The sequence below is a fragment of the Heliangelus exortis genome, chromosome Z, assembly GCF_036169615.1.
Source record: "Heliangelus exortis chromosome Z, bHelExo1.hap1, whole genome shotgun sequence".
Lineage (NCBI taxonomy): Eukaryota > Metazoa > Chordata > Aves > Apodiformes > Trochilidae > Heliangelus > Heliangelus exortis.
The window spans coordinates 59,002,361-59,019,821 of NC_092454.1; the positions used below are offsets into that span (position 1 = coordinate 59,002,361).

The 17,461-nt window shown below is 41.1% G+C and overlaps 1 protein-coding gene across 1 annotated transcript; it reads left to right on the forward strand.

Annotated features, from left to right (window-relative positions):
* Positions 1-3,599: 3,599 nt before the first annotated feature.
* CDO1 (cysteine dioxygenase type 1) lies at positions 3,600-13,453 on the forward strand. Its single transcript, XM_071731231.1, has 5 exons — positions 3,600-3,936; positions 6,056-6,133; positions 8,104-8,261; positions 10,681-10,850; positions 13,168-13,453. Exons 1-5 carry the CDS (start codon positions 3,740-3,742, stop codon positions 13,195-13,197), a joined length of 633 nt encoding a protein of 210 aa, XP_071587332.1. The 5' UTR covers positions 3,600-3,739; the 3' UTR covers positions 13,198-13,453.
* Positions 13,454-17,461: the final 4,008 nt, after the last annotated feature.

The following is a 17,461-nucleotide window of genomic DNA, read 5'->3' on the forward strand; positions in this document are numbered from 1 at the left end:
GTTGAGCAGTTTGGCATTTGTCTGCAAAGCAGAGTTTCTCTGCTTAAAGCCCCCATATTCCCATTTTCCAAGGCAAGTTTTTAATTGTCAGGGTGTCAACTAGAATGGTTTATTGGTTTCCTCTCTGCCTCTCAATGAAGTTAGTCATGAAGAATACAAGAATAAGTCACTTTCTGGGTGGACCCTCTGAGGTTCCGTGCTTTTCGCAGGGGCTGCATAATGTGAAATACAAGGAAGAGATGTTAGAACTTTATGCTTCTTCCCCAAAGCTACATCTGTTCTTCCTAAGTAGCTCAAAAAATATGTATGCCCTTTAGGGACTCTTGTATTTGTACACAGGAACTACAAAGTACCTATTTGTCATCCTATGGATGTCACGGCATCATACATATTCAGGAAAATCAAATGTGATTGTGTTTCTCTTCCAAGAAACACCAAGGTGTGCCATCATTAAGTGAAGTTCAGTAGCTCATTTATCAGAGAAACAAGGTAAGAGACCCTGATTACAGGGGAAAAAAAGGTAATTGTTACAGAAATACTTAAAGTGAATATAGTACTAAATAGCTGCTAATCATGAAAAGCCAAGGACTGAGAGAATGGGTGCTGCCATAAAACAGGGTGAGAGACCTAATCTGGGAGGAATGTTCCTACAGCACAGTTCAGATGAAAAGCAATTTCTCCTCTAATTTTTTAATCTTCACTGATGTGTGACTATCCATGACACCATTATGGGTGTGCCATCCAGATCACGAGGAGCTGAACACCAGCTGCAGTATTGCATCCTGCGTTGTTAGATGTCAATCACTGTGCCATTTGCCTCAACTTTGGACTCATTTTTCCTCAGCTTTGGACCCATTTTTCCTCCTTAACTAGGCGTTGAGTAATTGATCTCGAAAGGGATCTAAGCTTTTTGCTATAAAATTGAAAGTTACTGCATCCCTTACACTTGTTGAAATAAAGCCTCCCACAGACTGAATATTATTCTTGGATAATAGAACAGTTGAGCAATATGTGCAATAGTTAATTTCTACAAGGGTATAAATACCAGATTTTCAGAAATAAATGGGTAAAATGCTGCACACTCCTCTCTAAGAAAAACAACTGAAAATGGGGAGACAATTTCCATGCTCAAATTCCATGCCTTCTTTTCATGTTTTAAATTCTCAGTGACATATACCCTCAGTGACTGAGGATGGAATCTTTTAACTGCTGTATATTCTCAGATCCTTGCACAGTTTCTGTCTATCAAGTATTAACACAAGCTGGAGAGGTATAAATACTGTTCCTAGTGATTTTCATGTAATAAAGTGATCAGCTGCCATAGAGGTTTACAGTATCAAGTTATGTTGAAAGATTCAAAAGTTAATAGCCATGTAAACACTTTTGATTAGGAGTAAATGAAGTATAAGATTTCCTATTACCACTAGAGAAATTTAAGGTTTTTGTAATTAGGGAAAAAATAGCATATTATATGCTATAATAACATTAGCAGTTTGAAACAGCAATAGGGAAGTGCAACCTGATCCCTTAGTTGTAACAGAGAAAAGTATCAAATGTCCATTTGCTTTTACTGTCAATATTTAAAGGCAGTACTAGGTATCCTATCAACATTGTGTGAAAGGAATCAAAGTTCTGAGGTTTCTGGGATTTGCAACAGAAGCACAATTAAATTTTATTCTGGGTTTAGATACAAGAATAGCACAAAACACATAGCTGTGCAAGTAAGCAGAGAGATATAACTGGTGGGAAATAAGTCATATCCTCAGAATATCAGAATAAAGTTACCTTATTTATCTTGCTGTTCATTCCACAACCCATTTTGGTCATACTTACAGCTTATTCTTCTAAGATATTGTATTTCTTTGGGCAGCATTTCCACCAACCTGAAAAATTATGTGAATTCTGCTTTGAAATAGATGGCATAGGGCTTTTCACACTAATTCTAACTCTTTTCAACCTTCAGCAGTTTTAATGGTGCACATATGGGAATACTCAAGCAAGTACTAAAAAGAAGTTGTACTCATCCATACAATCTTTTGACACCCACCCAAGATGGATTTAGGGAAAATTTCATTGAGAAACAAGCCTCCCATTCTATAATGTGAGTTTGAACAAGCTACAAAGGGAATTGATGTGTTTTTTCATTACTAACAGTTCTCCAGGGAAGACTGGATGTTTTCTTCTTCAGTCATGCAGTGGCTGTCGATATTAGTGCTGGTGTATCCTGGTTGAGTTTCAGAGGTTCAGCATGGTCTTCAGTTCTTTCAGACCATAAAATCTGCTTTAAATCATCACATTTCTCTCATACAAACACACACACATGAACACTATTGGTTAAAAAAGTAGCTGCAAGATTGAGTCTGCTTTCTGTGTGACAGGAAAGGTTCTGGACTGGTGCTTGATAAGGTACGTATTATATTAATTCATATTTCACTATAATGCATTAGATCCCAGACTCACTTAAATCTCTGGGAACGTATTTCCAAGTGCAGTGGAGTCAGAAATTCATCCAGCCTTTCCAGTTGTCTCTAGTGAATTATTGGTCCATCTTTTTTCTCACACCTACTTTTTGCACAGGTCAGAAAGGGGGAAGAAGAAGCAGGTATGCTAGAAATACCTCAATGTGTTTATCTCTAAGGAAAAAATCACAAGCTGCCACTACAGTGAGCACCTTTACACCTCAACTACAGCAGATCTTAGAACCAGTCTGCTTACTTTCACCCCACAATCATCAGGCAAACCTAAATAGCTGAAGTCTTTTTCTTTTAGAAAGGAAAGATTGTGTTTTCAAAACACAGTCCAATGACATAAGTGAACTCTATTTCCAGAACTCATTACTAATAAATATCCTATTGACAACTGAACTGGGAATGAAGACATCTGGCATGGAATCTGCTTGCTCTGCAGCCAGTATAGAGATTAGACAGACTGAGGAGTGTGAGGAGGTCTGTCATCTTAGCCGGGCCTGCTTTGTCCCATTCATCACATTTCTAAGTGTCAGTCAGTCCCTGTGGTCACAGCAGCCCTAACCATGCCTGCAGAGTGCATGGCTTCCAAGGAACGGCACTTTCAACAGGCAAGCTGTGCTCGTGTAACCTCCAGCAGCAACTTTCAGTGTGAATCACACACCAGTGTCCTTTGTTTTGCCTTTAAACATGGCTTCTAAGTGTCCTTTTGTAAGGCCAGCTTCATATGAACACTACTTCACTGCCGCGTATTTGCCTGGAGGCTTCTTCCTCCACCACATAAGTAACGGGGGCAGCGGCGGGCCAGGCTTTGTCAGCCACAGACCTCGTCCAAAGAGGATGAAGATGCGAACACAAAGAGGCCTGGCAGGGAGAACGGAGAGCGGCGTGGAGGCTGATGCTGGCAACGATGCATCCCGGCCGGCAGCGACCGCCACTTCTCTTCGTGTTCCCTCCACCGGGATACCGGGGAGCCGATCATCCGAGGGAGGGGCTGCAGCCAGAGCTGCCCGGCACGTCCCAGGCTCGCCGGGCGGACAGATGGACAGAGGTGAGGCCAAGAGAGCAGTGCGGGATGCGCCCTGGCAGCCGCGTCTGCCTGCCCCCGCCCGCCGGGGTCAGTGGCCCCGCTCCCGGGGACGGCCACGGCTGGACGCGGGCCCGCCCGCCGCCGCCCGGCCCCTCCGCCCGCCGGGGCGGTGGTAAGCTCCCGCCGTGCCTCCCGGCGCATAAAGGGAAGCGGAGGGGCCGGCCGGGGGCAGGTACTGGCGGCTATGGAGCAACCGGCAGTGATGGAGCAGCCGGTGCAGACGGAGACGTGGAAGGCGCGGAGCCTGGAGGAGCTGATCCGCATCCTCCATCGGTTATTCGCCGAGGACAAAGTCAGCGTGGAGGAAGTGCAGGAGCTGATGGAGTCGTACGAGAGCAACCCCGAGGAGTGGCTGCAGTACGCCAAATTCGACCAGTACAGGTACAAAACACCCCGGAGCGTGCGGCACCCTCAGCGCCTCGCCCCTCACTGCCGACGGGGACCGGGGGACGCGGCCGAGAGCAGCGCGCCGAGGGAGGGGACGGGCAGAGGCCCCCCGAGGGTGTGCGGGGCAACGAGGGGGACCGAGGGGACGGGGACAGGGGACACCCCGCACCGCTCCCCCGTGCTCCGCAGCGGGGCCGGGCGGGGGCGGGGAGCGGGCGGGGCGGCGGCGGCCAATGGCGGCACCGGCGGGCACGGGAGGGCGGCTGCTCTGCAGCTGGTACCGCCGGTCCTACGGCTGCCGGACCTTGGGCCGGCAGCAGCGGGGTGTCCCCCCGACGGCGTCGGTACCGACCCGCGGTTCTGCATCCGTGGGACCGCCGGAAATGTGTTCAAGAATTGCTTGAAAATTGTGCTCCCGTGCTCAAGAAACCAAAATTTTTTTTAAAAAGGGGGTTTTGGTTTGTTTCTTTGGTTTTTTTTTGGGGTGTTTTTTTTTTTTTTTTTTTTTTGGTTTTTGTTTTTTTTTTTTTGTGTTGTTTTGTTTTTGGTGGTTTTTTTTGGGAAATCACGAAAGCATCACGCTGCTTTGAATGATTTTTTTTCTTTATCCTTACTTCACTTTACGTGAAGCACCTCTTCTCTCCTCAGAACAAATAAAACTTTGCAAGAGAATGTAGGAAAACTAAAAATTGGAAAAACAAACTGTACTAACATTAGAAGTATTCATGGCAGCCTTGGGTTGTTTTTGTTTGATTGTTGTGGGGGCTTGTGGGGGCTTTGTTTGTTTGTTTGTTTTCCTTTTTTTTTTTTTTTTTTTTCCCGTGCCATCCAAATCTGCTGTTCACAAATAACAGCACTTGAAAATTTCAGTCAACACCAGCTCTGATTTCTTGTGTTGACATAATGGGAAAACTACATCTACTATTATATGCACATTATATGCAGTGAGAGTCAGAATATACATGTTAGGCTTTGAAAATAATTCATTATGAGCGTTCTGTCTTGTTTAAAATAAAATGGTCTTATGGAGAAGTGAATAAAAAAAAAATTCAGTTAGTTCACACGAGTGCACTTTCTGTGTGTGTCAGATTGCATCTTTTAGGTGAGGATGAAGTGTCCTGTCATTGGCATAAATATTTGCTTTACTTGGCAAAGTGCAAATAGTCATGACTGACGCTAAGATGTAAGGTCCCACTGGGATCCAGCGCTGGGTCAGAAGATCCCCACTACGGAAAGTCCTGCAGAGAGGAAAATAACCCTCCCTTCTCTAGTGACCTTTTCAATAGGATGAGATGAGCGGGAGCTCGGGGGGAGGGGCTTGCAGGAGGCTAAAGGGAAAGACTAAGATGTTGCTGCTAAAACTGTTTTCAAGCCCTGTGACCAAATGACAGTCTAGGACACGTATCAGTAACAACCCTCTAGAAGCAAGCTTATTCTGTGCTACCTGTTAAGTTAGCACTGTGTTCTATGTAATTTAGCATTTAAAAAATCCGTTTTAATAAATTCAGCTGTGATAAACTTTGTTAAGAAATAGTGGCAAGGTGATTCATAAACAAAAGAATGCTACAGTTCAGTGTGGAACTTTCAGGAAGAGAGTAGGAGGACCATGTACGGAAAGCCTGACATCTTATTTTTTTGTCTTTTTGGCTTTGTACAAATGAGTGCTGCGTAACAGAAGCCAAGAATATCTGAAAAGGAGCTGCAGAAGAATGTAACCATGTATTTTTCTTGTTTCACTGCAGTCTTCTGTTTCTAATTATAAGCCAGCTGCTGAAGTTACTTCATTCAACAACTATTTTGATTTGATCCTGTCTACCACTCTAGTCTCAGACTCACAGTTCCCAAACTCAAATCAAATTCAAAAGCAATATGATTTTAAAATATTTTAAAAGTCCAGTTTTTTACTTCCCAGAAAAAGAACTCTTGCCAAAAAAACACAAAGCATCTTAAAAACACAATTTATTTTTTTTTCAAGTAAAACTTGGCTTTCAAGAAAAAGAAGAACAAGAATTCTTATATATCACAAGCTTCCTTCATAAACAAGTCTGTATCATTTTGGTTTTTATAGTCAGCTCTTTACAGTGAGATAAAAAGGACACATTCTTTATTTCAGGTATACAAGAAATCTTGTGGACAGTGGAAATGGAAAGTTCAACTTGATGATCTTGTGCTGGGGTGAAGGGCATGGCAGGTTTGTATCCAAAGGCAATAGCTTTAGCAAACAGATGTAAAAGCACTTTATCTTTCCCTATCAAATAAAAAGACACAAATAATCAGCTCTTATGTGAGCTATCAGAAAATGTCTGTGAAAAAAGCACTTGAGAAATCATATTTGTGTAGCAGCCTGGATTTTTGTCATATCTTTTGCAAGTTGGTACTTCATGGACATTTTTAGAGCACTTGTTTAAAATGTGCTGTTTTTCTACAATCTAAGCTTCCTTGCTGTCAGAGGAAGCTTTAGTCCCAGAAATACTATGGGTCCTCTGGACAGGACAGACCCTGCTCAGTCTCCATCATATGCCAGACCCATACAACACTTGGCTGCAGAAGCAGGAGCAGGCACAGTTTCAATAGTATTTGTTCTCACATGGTGTTTAATCCCAAGATAAGAAAAGTAGGTTTGGGTTAGGACTGCTGGCTGTGAGGAGGGAACCCCTTCCCAGGAGTACTTTCTTTTCCTTCATGCACCCATTTTCTCTTAAGTAGACCACATGGCTGATGTGGCCTCCGGAGGGCACAATCTGTCTTTGGAGGGTCCTTCACAAAGCTTTAGCTAAAAAAAAAAAAAAAAAAAAAAAAAAAAAAAAAAAAAAAAAAATTGGAATAATAAAATGTACAAATTTTGACTAATTATTCTTGCTTATGAGTAGAAAACCCAAGGAGATGGCAGAGTTGCCAGGGTTTTTTTGTTTGTTTGTTTTAATTGAGCATGCAATTGAAGATTTACAGTATTCTCTAGAGGATGCCGTGATGTTATACTCAGAGGGATATAGAAAGAAAGCCTACCACCTGTGCTCCTCCCAGACTTTCCCACAAAGCCTGTAATTAATGTCAAACTGTGTTTGAGTTGGATGAGTATTTGCTATAGCTACACTGACACCACAAGCTGTTTTGCTTCCTACATGAAGAGGATCAGATTGTTCTCATGGCTTGCAGGAGGAGCATGACAACGTGGCATTTGTGAACCCTTCTGTGCCTGAAGCAAGCTCTGGTCTCTTGGCATCTCAGTTAGTAAGAAACCCTGACATTTGTGTACTTAAAACGGTGACATTCACATACCAAGATTTTGAAACCTATTAGTACTGCACTTCTGGGACAGACCAGTTCTCTCTTCTCCCTCAGCCCTGGTGGATGGAGGGTTCTGCTTTTGTCCTAATCCCATTGACTTCTGTAACAAACCTCTATTTAAAAAAACAACAACAAGTAAAACAAACCCAACAAAACTCAACTAGGTATCTAGCCTGTATATCTCCAAATGTAGCAATTAAATCTTACTTCTTGCAAGGAGACAGATCTTGCAAGCAGAAAAGCCATACCAGATCCTACTGGCTTTGTTCATGTTTTTCAAACTAGTGAAATTAACAGCTTATTGTTCATAAGAGAGGTGAGCTAACAGAATGAGAGGTACAGAACTTTTTCTTCAACAAATGCCTCTGCACTCCATCAATAAAGAGAAAATGGAAATTAAGCAGAAGTAGCTTATTTCACACGTTTCAGGTGCAAGCATGGTGAATCTGCAAATAACTCAGTATACCTGCAAGTTCCTACCAGCCTCTGCCAGGTGTGCAGGTGGCACTCTCTGCCAATGTGAAAAGGATCACTTTGTTCCTTGGCACACAGGGATTCTTTTGTTCTGCAGAATTTTTCTGTCCTTCTCCCTCCTCCAGACTTGCTTTGTATTTCTCTGTGGCAAAGTCATAGGCTGATAAATACCTGACTCTTCTCCAAGTCCTGCTTTATGTGACTTTATCCTGATATAAAGCAGCAGTTATAAGTAATTAGGTAATAATTGCAAATATTTTTTCCTAAGATTCTTGTGCAGTGGCATTTCATTCTAGAGCCATGTCCAGATGCTATACCATACTATCTGTCCTGTTTGCTGTACTAAAATTAAATATCTATATCACACTGACTTTGGTTATTTTTTTTTCACATATATAGCAGCATCCATGATCACACTGACTCACACTGCTTTATGAAGATTCTCCAGGGAAACTTAAAGGAGACACTGTTTGAATGGCCTGAGAAAAAAGGGAATGGTGAAATGACTAAGAAATCAGAACGAGTTTTGAGGGAAAATCAATGTGCCTACATTAATGGTAAGCTATTAAGCTTTTTTTGGCAACTATCCATCCGTAAGTATTATTCCTAACAGAGGACTTCATCTGCTATCTAATCTCAGACTTTTAACAGTATAATACTAATAGCTTTGTGCACAGTTTAAGCATGTGGCTCTCTAGATTCTGCACAAATCTGTATTTTGATTCAGTAAAATAAACAACAAGGTGTCCTTTTAACTTGCTCTTAAGACATATCAGCAATTGCTTGATACTGAAATATGCCAGATATCTCCTCTAGACCAAGGAGCCTTCAGCACTGTGTCTCTAATTAGTATCTGAAATTACTTGTAAACATAACCCCTAAATAGTATTTTCTGAGATATAAGGGGAAAATGTTTAGGTATTGTAATCACCTTGATTTTTTTTCAAAGAAATTATGATTTTAGTCAGTCATGGATATCCTAGGTCAAAAATGTAAATGCTGCCTATGTAATAAATTGACCAGGCAGGAACAGAGGCCCTGATTCTCAGTGCTGCTTCTTATCCAGATCAACAAAAACTGTAGTGCTGAAGTGCAGCACCAGTAAAATTTAAATGCTCAGGTCTACCCAATCTGCAAAAATAGTGCCTGACTACACAGATGCTGTGAGACAAATAACTCTCCACCAGTAAGTCCCCTAAATTCATGCCACTGCATGTATCTTTAACTATCACCATCTTGTGCTGTGATGGAGACCCCTGGAGTGGCCATCATCTGGGTGTTCTATATTCTGATGCTATGAAAGACATTGTACGTCATGCAAAACAGTAATGAGTTCAGCAGAACAAAAGCAAAGTGTCAGAGGAAATGTCCATCTGCCTTGTACATGATGAGTTAAAAACTGGAGCACACGCCTTGTGTAGCAGAGCTTGGGGATTCTCCAGTTGGAGGAAGCCTCATCTTGGGGTATGGACTAAGCCAGGGTGAAGGCACTGGGTGGGAAAGTCTATTGCTGTGCAGCACTCTGTTGAAGGCACGACACATTAAATGAAAACACAAAACATGGATTCTCAGACTCAGTCAAGTTTTCCTGCCTGTGTGGCTCTTTCTTATGCAAGCAACTGCACTCTGTTTGTACATGATCCAAAGCTTCCTGGGTTGTTTTTAAACAAATTTCATATCTAATCCTCTGAGAGAGTTTGGTTGCCCACCATGTTTCGTAACAGATATTTTGGTTTAAAAGAAACTGGTAAAACAAATAGAAAGAAAACACTGAGAGTGTGTTGATTGCTCTAACTACTTCAATAGTGAGTAGCCTTCACATTTCTATTGTGTATTTCATTTCTCTTGTACTTTATTCTTAGGGTTAGAACCCAGTAAAAAGAGTTTATTTGACTTGCCCCTTAGATGATCACAGAGTTAGGACTTTTTTTCCCTACATCCTCTTTTTGGAGGACTTAGGGCTTACTTACACTTCAGAAGTGTCAGAGTTTAGAGCACACACATGCTTGTGTTGCGCAACACAGGTCTGGGTATTATATAACATCTTAATTCAAGTACAAAGGCCTGAGTTGTTTTCACATCAAGGTCATAAATTTAAATTCAAAGTCTCTTTTAAGTAACAAAAAAATTCTACTTTGGTGTAGAATGGAAATTGTTTGGTTCATGGATGTCATTCTTCATACCTTAAATTTTTGTTTAATAGCTTGATTTCTACCCACCACTGCAGAAAGTGCCATTACTTCATTAGTAGCCACACAACAGAGAGTGCCTTGTTCTACTATGTGTTCAGTTATGCTCATTATTTAATTAGGGCTGGAAATATGCCAGTCACTTCTAATTTGTCACTTTAGTCAAAAGAGCAGACAAACTCAAAGTCTGTTCTCCAAACTGATAATTAGAAGGATTAATTATGAAACAGATGCCTACAGTAGAAGACAACTATATCTCTATTTGTAAGTCCACACCCAAAAAAACCAAGTAGCTGACCTTAAATGTAAGTAATATCCTTGTTTCTGAATAAGAATCAGCAATAAAAAACCTTTGCCAACACAATGTCTTGCTAATTTTTAGAAATGCAAACCTTCCTGCTTCTGGAGCATCTAAAACAACAGCATCTCCTAGGAAATGAAATAGCCTTAAAGTCTTACAAGAATGATAGCTGGAAAATTACTGATAGCATGAACTTCCATAAGTTTCTCTGACTTTCTGTCGACCTTTATCCTCTAGCAGATATTCCAGAAGTTACATGAAGTGTGGAAGGGAATAATGTATTGTGAATTACCAGTGTACTTAGGAATCTGTGCTAGATAACACCGGTCAGATTCGCTGTACAGAGTTATGCGTTGCCTGCAACTGTGTACCTATTCCTAACTAGTTTACTCATTAATTTTGGTTTAAAAAGCATTTTTCCAGGCATCTGCAATCTCTTTAACTCCCACTAACACGACTTCTCATTTCATGCCCTTGCTGGTGTAGACTCTATTGGCCTGCACCGTGTGGAGAACACCAGCCACACAGAGTCTGCTGTGAGCCTGCATTTGTACAGCCCGCCCTTTGACAGCTGTAACACCTTTGATCAGAGGACTGGACACAAGCACAAAGTCAGGATGACCTTCTACAGCCAGTTTGGAGAAAGGACTCAGTGTGTAAGTACAAGATAAGGACCTTCCCCCACCCATGCCCTGGCTCTGAGCCCTGAGTCCCTGCAGGGAGGTGGGTGGGGGGCTGCTCTCCCACCTGCAGAACACCTCTGCACTGGGACAAGCAGGGGGTCCATCACCCTGCCTTTCCCAGGGCATCTCCATCTAGGACCAGCATAAAACCTGTTTCCAAATACCACCTGATTTGTTAATATGCATTTCCCACGTGTGAAGTTCCCTGCTTCGTAGCTTGCCTCCCCTTCCTCAGCAGGAGATCAGTTCCAAGCAGAGAGGGGGATTAATAAGAATTTCTACAAACTAAGTGCCTTTGGTGATCAAATTATGGTAAATTCAATGTAGTCAATGGAAGACTGGGAAGCAGTTCTGGCCAACTTAAGTCATGTGTAACACTTCCTGCCTAAGGTATTCTGCCAAAAAGCATCACATTTCAAGTCAGTTGTTTTAAACCTTGTAGATTACTCTAAAGCAAAGAATTTTTAAATAACATTTATATAATTCTTTAAAATCAAGGTTTTGACACAAGCAGACTTGGTCTGAGAGTGAGAGTAGGCTGGTTGACTGTTGTCTGCATTCTTGAGAAATGGTATGAGTTTTTATCTGGATAGAAAAGAAATCTTAAGATCAGCTTTGGATGGCCAAGCTAGGACACCTGGAAGAGTTTAACAGGGTTCCTTTAAGCACTCTTCCACGAATTGGGAAACATACTACTTATATGGGGAGAAAAGACAGATTCTTGACATTTAGCCACAGAGGTTCAAAGACTGTTTGGTTTTGTTAGATGCAGAACACTTTTGCCTTCCACTGAACCAGACATTTAGTGCTTAGGAGTTTCCTGGAGTGAGCCCCCAGTAAGATCCAGTTAAAGTTTTATGTAATCAACAAGTACCATGTAGATTACTTCTTTGAAGCTTGTCACATTATGTGATTACAACTTTTCCAAACAGCTAACACACAAGCTGACCTTCCTCAGGTTTAAATATCCTTGGGAGAGTAAACCCAAATTTATAGTTCTAATTTTAAAGGGAAACAAATAACAGGAAAACGAGCAAAACTGACACAAGAATTCAGTGCTTTCTGTATTTGTTTTTGGGTTAAGTGTTTATTGAATAAGGAGTACTTGACACAACAAGTTAGACTAGATGTTTGGATTTCAACTATTTCCCTGTCCTTGATCTGTAACCATCTGGCAGTGCTTGTACCTTTTGTGGGGAACTGGATCTGACATACAGAAGAGAGGAAAATCTTAATCATTTTAACTCTTTCATGAATTCCTGTAAATGGAAATCCAGTGAGGGGGAAAGTGTCAGCCTGCCTGGGCCATCCAGTAGTCTGGAATGACTTCACACTACAAAAACTTTCTGGTCTCTGTGAGTCTTTCTGGAAAACTGACTGGAAAATTAAACTTTAATTGGTTTATCAGATCTCAAAGGGATGTAGGAAGACAGCTGTAAGTTCTCAAGCACCTGCTGACACTCTCAGGCACATAGTATGATTCTTGGCGTGCCCTACCCAGGGACTTGATGATCCTGATGGGTCCCTTCCAGCTCAGCAGATTCTATGATTCTAAGTTTAAAACAGCAACAGAACAATGTAGAGTATACTTGTGTATCTTTTATAAGTTATTAGATCTGCCTAGCTATAGCACATTCAATGTTTCTTCTTTGTCTTAAACTTTTCTGCAGATAAAACACAGAGGTGAGTCCCTAATGGCTTCTGACCATGATAAAGTCTTAATTAACTGAATATCCAGTAAATCCAGTAATAAGTTATGTAGGCCTAGTAAATAAAACGGTATGTAGTATGTACAAGGTCTTACCTGTGAAAATAACTGTTTACACAGTTCAGGCATGAACCGTGGTAAACCAATGCAAACAGCTATGCAAAAATTCACTGAGGGAAAACTGATTTTTTTTCTTGTGTGTCACAGTGCATCAGGTCCTGCTGCCAGGAATTTTGCCAAGGGAGGTGGTTTCTCCTTGCAGCCTATCTTCCAAGCTGGAAGCAAGCAGCCTATCTTTAAAGCAGCTTCTGTCAAATGGCAGAGTATCAGGGAGCAAAGGCAGCCTGGAGGAGGAAGCATCCTCCATCTGTCCTTTCTGCTATGGGCTTGCTCATGGTCATACAGACAGTGCACAGGGTGAATTTGTCTTATGCAGAGTGCCCCCTGTAAAACTCTCTCTAGGAGTACTAAAAGCAAATTTTAAGGTTCTAAGCTACTGTAGCAATAAGGACCCCATGCTGAGAAGATGAGGTAGGTGATGACATGGGTCTCATAACAGCAAATTCTCCTCTCTCCCTTTAGGCAATAGCAGTGCCACAGGAGAACAACTGAGAAGCACCAGCAAGAGTTTGCATAAGACCTGCTGAATGTTTAACCAGGGACAGGAGACTTGCATGGCTAAGACCAACCACCAGCTACATTTCTATACCTTGTACATAGAAGTGCAACCGGGCAGCTTCCAGGCCACCCCCAGTTCCCCCAAGCCAATGCTGGTTTTGGGGACTGAGCTAACTAGTGCCATAAACTACTTCAGAGGTTACATGCCTTTTCTTAGGCTCCTGTCAGAATAAAGTAGTTTGTTTTCTGATTTTAGCCTCCTTTTAATTCCACTTCTAATACCACACTGAGAATATCAGTAATAGGTTTTTTAACATTATCTGACACTACTTAAACTGGCTGTGTGTGTAATCCCTCAGTGTAAGTAATGACTATATCAACGTCTAAGCTTCCAGTCACTTGTACCTATGGGTAGTACACTAGATACAATTAACAGCAGCTTTTTTTTTTTTTTAATTAAGTCTTTGGGTTTTAATGTTCTAGGGGATTTTGATAGTTTTGTGCATTTTTTACTTTTTTTTTTTTTTTTACAATTTCTCAGATCTTGTTATAAGTAAGAGCAGTGAAATGCTTTGTGCACAACAATTTTCAAAACTGATTGGACAGAGATTTGAGTTTGTAATAAGACTAATCTTAATCAATATAGCTAATGTCCAGCTTCCAAAGTATTCTGTATAGCTACTAAAGAAGGTAACAAATAAAACTGAATTTGTGCACAGATTTCAGTTTTCATCCTTTTTCTTGCAGTAACTAAAGTATTCATCACACTTTATGAAAATCCACATTCCTCGTGAACATCTAAGTCCTTTCCAAGCAATACACTATTAGAAAAGGCTTTTAAAAGTTGGAAGTATTTCAAATATGCAAAGAATCTTGATCCCAATTAAGTTGGTGGAATTTCTGCCACTGAATCCACTGACGCTTACTCTTATCCTTCAGATTTAGTTACAAGAAAGGAACCATCTGGAAAAAAACTAACTAATTAAACATACCAAAATCAGGAAAGCAGCCCACTCTGAGGCTGTCCCATTCATTAATGCAGTTAATACTAAAGACATATAAAATAATGTGCAGCAAATCTCTTCATCTGTTAGGTAATAGCTGGTTACTCAGGCAGCAGTTCCACAGTATCCATTTTAGATGAGTCTTGTATTTCTGTCCATATTGACAAGCCCAGAAGTATGTATTTCATGAGATCCTGCTTCCAAAGGAGGATGTATCAAATCTTAAAATATATGTATGAGCAGTGAAACAGTTTTTAAACAAACCTATGTCCTTGGGCTGCAATTACTCCTTAAGGGCTAGTGAGAAAGGAAGTGGTGCTTTGCAATTTTATGTAGGGTTTTTTTGTTGTTTGTTTGGGTTTTTTTAGTTTATTTTTATTTTTTAGGAGAGTGGGGAGGACAAAAAAAGGGGGCATGAAGGAGAAGAAAAAACATGAAAAGATAGAGCAAACCTAAAGGCAAAAGAACACGGAAAAACATCAGCAGTAAGGGGGGACTGTGAGGTTGACCTGGAGATTGTGCTAAAGCAGGGCCAAGGGAATGTGCAGCCAGAATTGGAAGAAGCATCAGGAGCAATGACACGACAGTATAAAGAATCCCCTGTTCTTTTCCTGGGGTCCAGTATATCCCAGGTTTCAGCGTGCTTCTTCCTCATCCACTATGAAAAATCTGCTCATGCAAGTAGCTCAGGATGACATCTAGTTGGGTTTTGAGTATCTTCAAGGATGGAAGCACCAGTCTCTCTGGGCAAAGCTTACAGTGCTCAGCCACCTTGCAGTAAAAAAGCATTATATTCAGGCAAAAAGTCTTGTGTTCCATCTTGCACCGACTGCCTCACATCTTTCTCCCCCTTTTCACAGGATGTGAGCAGTTCCACTTAACTAACTTCAAATATAGCATGTCCATCATGCTTTTGCTTACTAGGCAAAACTGTAGGATAAACCCAGCAGTTTGTAGCTCACATGGGTTCAGACAGGTCAGGGCGACAGCCAAGAAGCACAGTGGCAATGACAGCAGCTATCTGCACCAAGCTCCATTGGTACTGAAACAGGCAGCATTCCAGCTGGCCACATGCATGCCTACCAACTGAGACTGGGAAAGCATAAGGAGAAAACACAACAAGTAGCTACACAAGTTGTCCAAACACTGTTTAGCAATAGTAGATATGGTACCATACGTTGCATTGAAGAATAAGAAGGAATTTCAGTGTTTCAGAGCAAGGTATTCAGGCCCTCCATACTGGAAACATAGAGAGGGTAACCTATCTAGAGAATCAAAGGCACTAATACGGGAAGCTTTTAGGGAATGATTAATTTGGTCCAGAGTTCTCAAAACACATATCACAGTTGCCACCTTTGCTGCTCCCTAAGCACTAGCCATGCATCTTGTGCTCTGTATGACACAAGCATAAAGCTAATAACCTACCAAAAGCCATATTTAAGCAGTAAGTATCAAGGAATATCATGAGAAAAAAAGTCAGCTTTTCACTCACACAAATATTTCATGCACATAATCTGTGTTGGCTTAATGCAGAAACCAGTAACAACAAAACATATTTGCACATCATTGTGTCTGGACAGCCCTGGCATTAAAAATTTTAGCATATGAAAGTACTTGAGCTTTGGAGTGGTGCTAACCAACAAGTTGATGTGACAGTGCTGTGCTGCAGGCTGTCCATGAGCTATCGCTGGGCAAGGAACAGATGTTGAGCATTTCATATGCCTTCATCTTGGGAAGATGCTACTGAGCAGTGTCACCAGAAATTGAAGAAAGTTTAACATTTGCCTGGGTTACAGATGAGATCCTTAAGTGATAAGAGATACTGCCCTAAACCATTAATGCTACTAAATTATTCTGTCTGGCAGCAGCAGGAGGAGCCCAGTCTAACTATGGTTTGGTACATAGGCAAAGATTTCTGTAATGGAGTTTCAACAGAAAGACATAGCAACAAGTAATGCCAGGAGTGGTATGAAGTGCAATATTTACATGAATTCAGCCAATAGCACAGGTTTGGTAATTTTACTGCTGTTTTGGAGAGTCATTGTTAGAAATCCTGCAAGAAAGAGAATTTGTTTATCAAACACATTTTACATGAGAAGGGTCTTGTGTCAGAATGTGCCCACGAAGGCAAATACCACATGCAAGGGAAAAGCTGACTGCAGGGATTCTTCCAGGAATGGAAATGCTTTCCTTGTCTGTGTGGCTGTAGGTGATGAAGTCTACATTCATGGAAGCTCAGGACATGTTCTGGGAGTTTCCACCAATTTATAACCAACAGAAAAACACCTGTTTTCTTCCTGTGATGAGGTGTGAGACCTCTGCCTCTAACAGGAATTGTTGTTGGGAGAGGGTCTCTTGCTGCAAAAAACCCAGTTTCTTAGTGTTCTAACTTAATACAAAATCTTAGCACACACTTATTTAAGTCTCTTGATGTTTGAACATTATTCATCTTGTTTTAGTGTTGATGTCTGGCACAAACAGAATCAAAATCCACCCTGTAAGTAACCTTGCTTCTATTTCAAACTTTTACCCTAAAACTCAAAGATACAAGATGTGCTATTCACTAACTTATCCTTAAAGTTATCTTTTCACACTCCTCTCATGACCAAGAGAAAGCTGTGTTGCAAGTATATAGTCTTCCCAAGGTGAAAAGAGGTGACTTGCCTAGAGTGACTCCATTTGCAGGGACAAGCAGAACAATGTGAAATTTAGTACTTTTCAACTACATGAAATATTCTGCTCCTGCTGGTTTAGTTTATGAAAGACTTTGCTGTCCTTCAGTGTCATTGAGTATCATGTTCCAGGCACAGACAGTAGTTCCAGCATCACTGGATGGTTAAGGAAGCAAAGCCATCACAGATTGTTAGTGCAGGCCTTCTCATTCTGATCCTTGATAGCTGGAAAGCTCTGATAAGGCTTTATTCAATAATTAGATCTCAAATCTTTGAATCCTGTGGATACTTCATGCTACTTTTTTTTTTTTTTCTGGGATGAATGAGCCCCGAACAGGAATTAGCAAACTCTCCTAACCTAACTGATCATTCTTGCATGCTACAGAAGAAATGATTGGGTTTGTCTGCTTTTTTTAACAAGCAATGAAACATCGTCTTATCTTTTGCAGACCTGTTTCCTCTTGGTTTTTACTCTCTGAGTCACTAGAATCTTAGGTACAGACAGATGAGTACCTTATTTTCTCTTAAAGCTTAATTTGATGACATCTGAGATGTGCCTCCTTCCTGTCTCATTGTAGGTTC

Excerpts from the sequence above, each read along its gene's own strand:
- CDO1 (XM_071731231.1), top strand. The coding sequence starts at position 3,740 with ATGGAGCAACCGGCAGTGATGGAGCAGCCGGTGCAGACGGAGACGTGG. Across the intron at positions 3,937-6,055 it reads GCCAAATTCGACCAGTACAG|GTATACAAGAAATCTTGTGG; the intron begins GTACAAAACACC and ends TCTTTATTTCAG. Across the intron at positions 8,262-10,680 it reads TCAATGTGCCTACATTAATG|ACTCTATTGGCCTGCACCGT; the intron begins GTAAGCTATTAA and ends TTGCTGGTGTAG.